Source organism: Caenorhabditis remanei, chromosome IV (genome assembly GCF_010183535.1).
Source record: "Caenorhabditis remanei strain PX506 chromosome IV, whole genome shotgun sequence".
Lineage (NCBI taxonomy): Eukaryota > Metazoa > Nematoda > Chromadorea > Rhabditida > Rhabditidae > Caenorhabditis > Caenorhabditis remanei.
Genome location: NC_071331.1, coordinates 12966658 through 12977125, shown reverse-complemented (window position 1 = coordinate 12977125; position 10468 = coordinate 12966658). Strand labels below are relative to the sequence as shown.

Below are 10468 nucleotides of genomic sequence, written 5' to 3'. Positions count from 1 at the left end.
TGCTGGCTCTACTCGTTCCCCTACTGTCTGCTCTCTTTGCTTTCAACCTCCTTAATACAAACAGTCACGCAAACAAAAACCGCCAACTTTTCTCTAAGTTTCACTTCTTTCAACATAGCAACCACTGGGCTAGGATTAGATTACTGTATCTTCTTTTCTATCTTCGTCATGAAAAGAGCAAGACCTTGAGCAGCAGCCAACTCGAAGCGGGAATGGGTGTGGTGGTGGCAGCAGTGGGTCATCCAAACATTCACAAGTACCCCCTCCCGTATCTAGGTTTCCCGCATCTTTACCTTTACCATTACCACCGGTTGCTTTCTTATTCTCCTAACAAATATCTGAATAAGTGAGTGAGCACACAATGACCGGCCCGTATTCTTCTTCTTCAGCTTCTTTTCTCCATTTCCTCTAGTACATGTGAAAGCAATCAAGCACATCTACCACTCATTTACGACGATGGTGGTCCCCTCCGTCCCCAATTCCAAGTTTTTTTTCTAAATGATGCAAGACGCTTGTTCTTTTTTTCGTCCGGAATACTGACTCTGATGAACAAAGTTCTTGACTTTTTGCAGAATGAGTTCTCTGTACTTGTGTCGTGATTGTTCGGGTGCATTTCACAGTTTGGACGAGTTACAAAGGCACGAAAGGGATGAACATGAGATGATTATGGAAGCAGATCCAGATATGGATGATGATAAAATTGGAGATGAAAATGATGAGGTGAGTAGTTGAGATTTGATAACCCTGAGAAAGAAGAAACAGATGGTAGAAGAGCAGAGCTTAATGTAAATGTTCTGAAACTGCAAGTGATTTAACGAAATACTCATTTATGATAATTGTTGGACTTATCTTTTTTTTTAAACTAGTTGGTTCAATTTCAGTTGTGTGACAGAAGATTTCTCTGAATCCACAACTGTAACTACTCTTCATTCAATTTCCTTTTTCCAGTATAGTAGAAGATCCAAATGCTCTATGAATAATTGAATCCCAGAAAGTTATGTTTGTTTTGAATAAAAATTAGAATGATTACTGTTTCGAACAATCCTGAATAGGTTGCGCACAAAAATTGCTCAATGCGCACATGCGGATCGCATTTTGAAAGTTTCTAACTCGTAAATGATAAAAATTCATCCATATTTGCAACTTTTTAAACTAGTTTTGACCGGGCTTGAAACCCCATGAATCTTCTGAAAAAGAGCCCACAGAATCAACGAAGATCCTTGACTCCGCCCACTTTGTTTTTTCTCATAACCATCATCCAGCTATTCATCAATTGGCATCTTCTCATGGTTACACCCATTCCTCCTTGCCATCCATTCCATCAGTCCAAAAAGTGGGCGTGTCTTGATTGGTGCGCGTTGGTGCCACGCACACATATCGCCCTTCCTTGCTCCGTCCGTCAGAAGCATTCGGTTAGCAGGCGTTCTTACACACTCTCTCTTACTTCCTCACAGCCATTTGCATATTCTTCCCGATCTCTTTTTTCCATCGGACCTCTGATCTTTCCTGGTACCAACCGACACCAGAGAAGAACGGAGAGCCCGGAGGAGTCAAGATGCTCATAAGCGATACAGAGCACATTCGTCTTCACTTTTTTGTTTAGTATCCGTGCGTGTATTTCTGTGTGTCCTAGTCCATTCCTTCCGGTCTGATCCACTGATATCATCAGTAAATTATGGAGAAATAAGCTGGTATTCTGTTGGGCTTCTGATAATAAGAAGAGCTGATGTCAGACTATTAGGCAGTTGATATTTCTAAAAGATGAACACATCAAACTTTCCTCGAAACTCCTTCCTGATCAATTTTCCATGAACTTTCGCATTCTCCTTCTCACAGTACATGTAGACTCCCTAGCCTACCCTTTTCCCGTTTGCACCTGCCACAACATCCCATTTTTGGATAAAAAACTTCATATTCCAAAATGAAACATCCATTGAATGACATCTGCTACAAACCTCATTCACTTCCCAACTGTGAAAAACAGAGCAGTTATCAAAACTCATTACTTTGGTCATCCAACCATTCCAATTTGCTTTTATTAGTTTGATATTTTATTCTACAACCCACTCTATTTCAAATACCTTTTTTGTCATTCCTCATCTTTTCAATTTCCAGATGACAATGATAAAAGTGAAAATTGAAGACTCGGACAGTCTATCCGACACAGACTCCTCCCACATTTCCATGAATCCAACGACGCCTTCAGAGAAGTCATCTGGAGATAAAGCACGATATGAATGTGAAGATTGTCATGAGATGTTTGCAGTGAAAAGAGAATTGGCAACTCATATGAGGATTCATAGTGGAGAGCAACCACATAGTGTAAGTATCGGAAACATTTATTGAATATCGATCAGTTCAAGATACCAGCAAGGCATCTTGAATACCAGATGAAACTGTATTTGATTTTTTGTTTTGACTAATTTTTGAAATTCAATCAACCAAAGTTTTGCTTTTCAGTGTACTCAATGTGGAAAAGAGTTTGGAACTCGTCAATTACTGAAAAAGCATTGGATGTGGCATACCGGAGAACGATCACATGTCTGTCCACACTGCAATAAAGCATTCTTTCAGGTAAATTCGAAAACAACAACATTATTGAAACAAGATTTATATGGAGACAGTGAAACTGATTTAACTTTTTTTTGATATTCAAAATTCATAAAACCGGCAGATACTTTCTGTTGTCAGGTACTCTGTTTACACAACTAACTACTACGGTCTTCCCTGCTTTTAACTCTTTCCTATTGTTTTCAGAAAGGTCATCTCACTCAACACTTGATGATTCATTCCGGTGGCAGACCTCACGAGTGTCCACAATGTCACAAAACATTCATTTTTAAGGTGAGTATCAATGACAAATTTTGAATTTTCGTAATATAATTTGATTTTCAGTTCGATCTGAATAGGCACATGAAGATTCATCAAGAACGCGGATTCTCGTGTTTACAGTGTGGAAGGTCGTTTTTGAAACAAGTTATGCTGGATGAGCATCATCTGAAATGCAAGGGAAAACCGTAAGTGAAAGGATTATATGAATGCGCAACTGAAATTTAGTTAATTGATCTTTATTCAAAAACTGTCTGAAACAGACAAAAACATTTCTGACTGAAGACTGAGTAAGAAACGACACACGTTCGTTCAATACTGTAGTTCTTTCCTGTTCTTTTCAACCAATGTCAGTTCAGTATGAAATATTTCTGTTTCGGAATATTAGGTTAATCTAATATAGAAAAACGTGAGCAGTAGGAGAACTGATCAATCAACCTTCAATATAAACTCATTTCCATTCCAGATCCTCTCCCATCCGTTCCTTGCTGACGCCTACCATGAAAGCTGGTCTAGAAAATGCATTCGCCGTGAAGCAAGAACAAATTGTTCTCTCACCTGAAACGATTGCAAAGATGGCACAGAAGCTGTTAATTCAACAACAAGAGAATCAGAGAAGTGCATTTAAAACACTTCTGGTGAAGCAACAAGAGAATATTCTCAATAATAATAACAATAATGAAACGAATATTCTGAAAAATGAAGATATCAAAGTTGGAGGATTTGAGATTCCAGGTGAGAAGAAGTTCAGAAAAGCAGTTTTATGAAAATGTCAGGATCCTTTGTGCCTCTCTTGAAACAGTAATCCATCTAAACTCTTCAATTTTCAGCTCCCACCCTGCCCATCAATCTGACTTGTATGCTCTGTAAATCTCAATTCAACAATCAGTCATCATTCACTCTTCACATGTACATGCAACATTTCACAAATCAGAATCCCCACTTATCGATTGATTCCACTCTTCTGAATCTTCCACATCATCATCACTCCCATCCAACAATTTCATTGGGAAACGAGCCAACACCTCTCGGTTCTGATTCCGATCCAGCAACTGACACCTCGTGTGCCTCCAGTCCTCAGAAGACGTCTCCTCTTCAACTTATGGAGTCTTCATGCTTGGAACAGAGCTCCGTGAGCCCATCGAGTTCATCCGGTGCCTCTCCTCAGCCAACAATTTCTGAATCTTCTACTACTTCTTCGTGTAAAGATTGTACGAATAGTTGGCAGAGAGTTCATGATTTGGAGCAACAAGTATTGAAGAAGGACGAGGAATTCGAGAATTACAGGCAGATGACTCGACAGGTGAGTGACTTTTTTCTACTTTTTCTGTATCTAAACTTTCAAATGCAACCTCTTCTAATTTCTCGTTTTCAGCTAATCTCGAACGTTTCGAACTTCCTGACGACAACGGCAACTCCTGAGAATATGTTCATGATGAATGCAGCGAATGTGTTCACTCAAATCAAAAATACTCTTTAGGAATCCATGTTTTTTTCTCTTTTCTATCCATTTTCTCCACGTGTTTCTGATCTTGTCTCGCCTCTGCCCCCTCTCATCTGAATCGTTTTCATTCAGAATCTTCTCATCCCCGCAGAAATCAAAATTCACAGATAATCAATATTTCTTCTGACCTCTTCTACCTTTTCTCTTCTTCATGAATATTCCTATTTTTCTTTTATTTTTAGAGTAATCTCGAACAACGCGTAAAGCCCCTCTCACCTAAAATTATTATTTGTATAAAAACGTGCCTTTTTTGACTCCGTTCCCATCCAACATTTTCTATGTACCCTTGGCCTAAATCGGGTCGTTATTTATTTGATTTGATTAATTGCAGAAAAAAAAATGAAAATTAAATTATTACTATTTTTCTAACACGACACCAAGAAATTATTATAAAATACAAAAGCATTTACTAGTAGTCAAATCGTCGTCATAAGTGATGGTGGTGAGATGAAATAAATGAAAAAGATTTCAGATCGATATAAAAAAGAAATTCTGCGTAGAAATGGGTGTGAAAGATCATTACAATGAAAATTAACAAAAAAATAGGCGTGCTCTTTGAGATGTTGAAAATGGGATTATGAATGGATGATCGGTATGTACGAGGTAATAATTTAGAATTCTTCTCAGAAAAGACAAAAAATAATACATTAATAAATATTTCGAAGAAGTATGGTACAGAGAATTGACAGGAAAGTGGATTGGGGGAGAGAAATTATAAAATGTGAAGATGAAGCAACCGATGGATGGATTGAATGAAATAATGATGGTGGAGCCTTCAATCTCTTATTTTCGTGTAGCCGGCGATTCATGTGTCAGCTTTTCAATGTCGTGGAAGAAAACGGCGGTTCCGCCAGAGACTGTTGGAATCACGTCACCCTGAAATAGCCATAGTTAGAACTTTATTGGAAGAATGCAGCGAGCACTTCAAGCGAAACTAAAATATAAGTTTTATTTCTCTTTGATCGAATTGGATCGGTTTGTCCGACAAACTGCCTAATAGATAAATGAAATTTTGCTGTTCTGGCCAATTTTTTGCAAAACTCATGCAGAATTAATCTAAATAAGACTAGCCATGCAATGCAAGCGCTTCTGAAACGCTGCAAGCGAATAAATGCACAATCAGAAAAAATACAATCAAAACAAGAAAACATCATACTCATCAAACAGCTACAAAAATTGAATTCCTTCTCCACACAATCCTTGCTTTCCTTTGTCTTTTCTACTCTTCCAACTCTTCATAATTCGAGTAAATGGTTATAGACTTAACATCAGAACAAGGTGAATATGAACTGCTTTGCGAGTCCTCCATTCGAACCATTGGAATATTCGAAGTTCCCTGTTAGAATGAGTTAGAGGTGCAGAGTGAAAAACGAAACACGTGGGGAAACTATAGGAGTTAAGTGGGAAAATGAACAAAGGTGAGGGACAAAGTGGGAGGAAATGCAGATACGATACGATAAGAGTCACTTGGCATGCTTATAGACGGATGGAAACAACGGGGGTTACCTTGACTATGTTGGTACTGATGTTGCCCTCTTGATCAACTTCTTGATGAGTTAAACGGTATTCGCCAGATTTGTTCAGTTGGTGAAGCTGCAAGAAGGATTATTATGATACTCATCATAGAACAATAGAACTCACCTCTGGCTTAGTAGTTCTTATCGCATTTCCTGGGGTACGACTTTGAAGAACCGTTCCAGTTGGCACGCGATGAAGTGGCTGGTGATCGAGAAGACGCGATGCCGATTTCGAGCGTCTTTGATACTTTGGATTCACGTATCCCTGCTGTCCGTTAGCTCCAGAGGAGGCACTATTGACTGCAGTAGTCGAGGTGGTCATTTCGAGCCGTTTTCTGAATACAGGTTGTCGTCCAGGAGTTTGATATGGTGGAGGTGGTGTTTGCATTGGAGCAGTCGGCTGTAGTCCCATATTCTCTTGATCAAAACGAGATCGGAGGGAAGCAACAGATGGCGATGGGTTGTCTATGATTCCACGAACATTTCGTATCGCCTTCTTTTGTGATTGAATCGTCTTCCGGTCCTCCATGTTTTGCTCGACAAGTTTCTCCATTGCCATTTGGGTTTCCTGTTCTCCTTGTTCGTACTTCGCAACACGTTCTCTCAATCCATGACATTCTCTTTTGTATTTTTTGACAAATCCGGTCAATCTTTCAACTTCTTTATCTCTTTCATCAAGACTGTTTTTGAGGCGGGCGATTTCGATCCGCTGGTAGTCAGCCTCCATCATATATTGACGAATAACCGATAACAGAGAAGTCGATGCGCCGTCTTCTGACGAGTTCTGAAGCTCGGCAAGCTTCCGGGCATAATTACGCATCGACTCAACAGTGTCGTTGTCGTTGTAATCCTGAAAATTGAACAACTATGTTTTGAGAAACTCTTCGAGCAAACTCTTACCCTCAAACAGAATGTTGGTGGACATGGCGTCTCACTGCGTTCGTCAACGTCGATTCGAACTGCTCCATCGAGTTCAGAGTTCCATTGCGAGAAGAAAGAATGAGGAATACGATCCGTTGGCATCCTTTCAACTTGTTTCTTAACTTCAATCGTCTGAGATTCTTCGGCAAAAGCGAGAGCGCTCTGAAACGTCAAATAGTCTTTCAATAATGTTCAATATTTAAATTACCAGATTTTCATCATAATCATCTGGTTTAGGGTTTACACAGATCACCATTCGGATCTTTCCATTGCCTTCCAGGTAAGTCTTGAACAGATGTGTCAGTTTCGACTGACGATAAGGAACTTGTTCGACATTGGAAGTACTCTTCTGGTTCCGTCGAAGAACATCGATACATTGTCGGAGATTCATGAGAGATTGATTAATAGAATTGGCTTCGGCGAGGCGTTCTCCCATATTTTGGGTACGCTTTGCTCTGGAATAAAAAACCAGTTGGAAAATCTGTTCGAAAGAAAACGTTCGACAAACCTTTCAGATCCTGCCAAATCCACCAAGCACAACTGCGATACAACAATCTGCGACGAGTCCATTACTGGATATACAGTCTTCGTCTCGTAGGCTCTTGGAGCCATGACCAACTTGATAGTGAAAACAGAATGAGAACGAGACGAATCTTTGTTAAGAATAGTGGACGAGACACGTCGACGTTCCTCTCCGAGACAGAATACTTCGAGAGCTTCTTCACTCGACGATACTTCCACATCTTTGGCTCCATCGACATAAACTTGTTGCTGGCGATCTTGACGGAGTTCTCGCTTTGTCAACACTCTGGAACTACGGAAGGTTGTTAGAAAGTTAATTTGATTAAACTGTGTCTTCTCTGTAGCTGGACTAGATATATTATTCTATATTTCCCTTACCCATTCTTAGCGTCTTCTAATAAATCGTAGCAGTAGTTGTTGTAGATCTCAACATAACTAACAAACACGGAGCACACCATGTTATCGTCATATCCAGATAGCTTTATAGCTTCATAGTAACGATCGGTGATTTCTCGAGATGTGGAAAGACGATCGGTGGCCATTTGATGGCGTTTCATGTGAGCATCGAGGGTTGAACGAATCTCGAAAGTATTCAAAGCCGCCGGATAGAATATGCATTTGTCGACACTGAAACATGAAAAGCTAAACTAAATGAAATTATCTCGTTACTGACCGATTATTCACACTATTGAAAATTACATCGAGTGTTCGAGGCAACAATCCCGTATCGCTCTCCGTGGGTTTTCCAGTCATTGTGTACGTTTTTCCGGATCCGGTAACTCCATAAGTGAATAACAAAGAGTTCTGGCCCTTCAGAAGATTTACAATCAAGTCCACAGAAGTTTGTTCGAAAACGACTTCCTGTCCATCGGCTTCTGAGAAAACACGTCCAAATCCGAAGATTTTCTCGACTTGTGGTGCATTCTCACGCCTGAATTGGGGTGGCGGAAGCAATGTTTGTATGGATAGGTCATCGATTGCCTTGAGGCTTGGCGTCGAGCCAGAATACGGGCAAAGACGGCAAAAAACTTCAATATTGTCGGTCTCGTCGAGAGACAGCTTCTTACGTCGAACTTGGTCTCGTGCCGGCGTTATTCCTCGTTTTCGTGACGCCATTTTCTGAAAATAATGGTTCTCTTTGTTTCAGTATTGAATTTAACAGACACATTCACGCTAAAATGTCAAAACAGTGTTAAACCATCAATTTACACGGAAAAAACAAACAAAAACAAGCCAAAACCGGCAACAGAAAATCCATAAAATTCAAACTCGCGGTGGGAAAAAAGAGGCCGTTGCGAGACCCGCGCAGGAATAATGTCATGTCCCTTTAATTTGTGTGTCTGCGTCTCTTCGATTTGTGTACTCTATCGACGATATTGAAGAAGAATTATCAAAAAGGGTCAGAATAGAGCTGAAACCGATGCGGTTTAGCATCTGAAACTATAAAAAATGCATAGCAAAAAGTGGAAAGATACTTACACATTATTACAGCCCTAAAAATATCATTTTTGGAGCCGATTTGAAATAAATTCAGATTTGATGTTTGTGTCGTTATCAAGGCTTCGCCATATTTGATTCCAGACTTAAATAAATTCTAACGTTTGGCACGTCATCTGTGGAAGTCCCAAGATTCAAAAATCATATCTTCTAATTTTTTCTCTTTTCATCTTCTTCGTTAATTATTCATATGCATCGTTTTTGCTCATTAAAAGACGCTCTCCCTGATTTCTCAGGTTTTGGTTCTTAACTTTTCTCTTTGCATAATGAGTGGGCGCCGTCGATTTGGGACTCTGGAACCTTTTGAAAACGTCTGGGGCGCCGTGAAACTTCGAAGGGATTAGACTACTTACAGTGACTTCCCAACTTCAGATGACGTGACTTCTTCAGAATCTTCTTCTTCTGCTGAAATCACACTCCAAACATCCTTCAAATCTCACGAGGTTAATTACTCATTCAAAAGAGAAAAGACGACTTCTTTGTTGACTTCTGAGTTCAGAAGTTTCTCGCCCACCTTCGTATTTTTTATTCCCTTTCTTTCCTGCAAAATCCATTTTCTTCTTTTTCCAAACTTTTCAAAAAAGTGAAAATCAGGATCAAGAAAGAAGGAAATTCAAGCGGAAATTCGGTTCCTTCCATTGTTTTTCTTTCATCTCATTCTCGAAAAGTTTCGTGGGAAGTGGGTGGGCAGGCCACGCCCATTCAAGGAAGTACAGTATAAAATAGAGTTCTGAAACCAATTCCTCTGAATGCGATGTGCGAAGAATCAAAATCATTGTATTTCTTGACTCACTAAAACAGAAAAAAACGTCACTTTTTCTTGTCCTCCGTGAGCTTAAAATGTAAGTATTCCCTTCGCTCCGCCCACTTTCGCTTGCTATATAAAAAGAAGAGAAGACGTCTCGGCTTCAGAGCTTTGTCTAGCAGATGAGTCAATGATTTCTTTTGAAAAAGATAACTTCCTCGTATCAAATCCCTTTTTCTTTCGGATAACTTCTATTGTTTGATATGGTTTGTTTACGTGTTCGTAGATAACAATGAAGTTTCATTTTAGAATGACCTGAATTGAATCAATTGAAAAAACTTCCGAGACTACTTTTCTACATTAGAATCAGACAAAGCTGTGACTTGTCATTGCCTTGAGTTGTAATACATAAATCATACATTTTGTTAGTTTTTCTTTTCAGAGATGTCTGATTAGTTTTTGTTATGCAGATAAATCTGGTAATCGATTAATCTACTAAACTAGGAATCGATATGACCTCAATTTATGAACGAAATAAGTTTGAAGAACTCTGTTTACCTGCTATCAGCACAATAAACTAGATTCAGTTGAAAGTGAAGTTCTTGGTATGAATACATCGTTAATTAGCAGCCAGTTATCTTATTATCCTTTTAAAACAGTGGTAGTGTGAAAACACTAGTCGGAACTGTTTATGATAACACAGAGTACATAAACATAGTTCACGTTCCTCCAGAATTTCCTGATTATTTTCAAGAGAGCCGAGACACTCCATCATCTAAAGGAGGTAGCTCAGAACAAACACATTAAAATAATTATTTTTCGTTCTCCAGAGATACCTTGATTCACAATAAGGAATTCACTGGGAGTTCAAACTTGTTCTTTTGTTGAAACTAGGACCAAAATACCAAAACTTATTCAGCATCTATCCATCTC

General features: G+C 39.3%; 2 protein-coding genes across 2 annotated transcripts; one reads left to right on the top strand and one right to left on the bottom strand.

The window, feature by feature from the left end:
- Positions 1–573: 573 nt before the first annotated feature.
- GCK72_013646 (uncharacterized protein) lies at positions 574–4309 on the top strand (the record flags this gene model as incomplete). Its single annotated transcript, XM_003087925.2, has 8 exons — positions 574–720; positions 2116–2322; positions 2461–2574; positions 2758–2844; positions 2896–3017; positions 3296–3564; positions 3660–4132; positions 4205–4309. The coding sequence occupies 8 exons, from the start codon at positions 574–576 to the stop codon at positions 4307–4309; spliced, it is 1524 nt and encodes a 507-aa protein (XP_003087973.2).
- Positions 4310–5552: 1243 nt separating this feature from the next.
- On the bottom strand, positions 5553–8409 carry GCK72_013645 (uncharacterized protein; the record flags this gene model as incomplete). Its single annotated transcript, XM_053729925.1, has 8 exons — positions 5553–5669; positions 5840–5926; positions 5975–6700; positions 6751–6933; positions 6980–7226; positions 7280–7579; positions 7672–7920; positions 7967–8409. 8 exons carry the CDS (start codon positions 8407–8409, stop codon positions 5553–5555), a joined length of 2352 nt encoding a protein of 783 aa, XP_053584697.1.
- Between the last annotated feature and the right edge of the window lie 2059 nt (positions 8410–10468).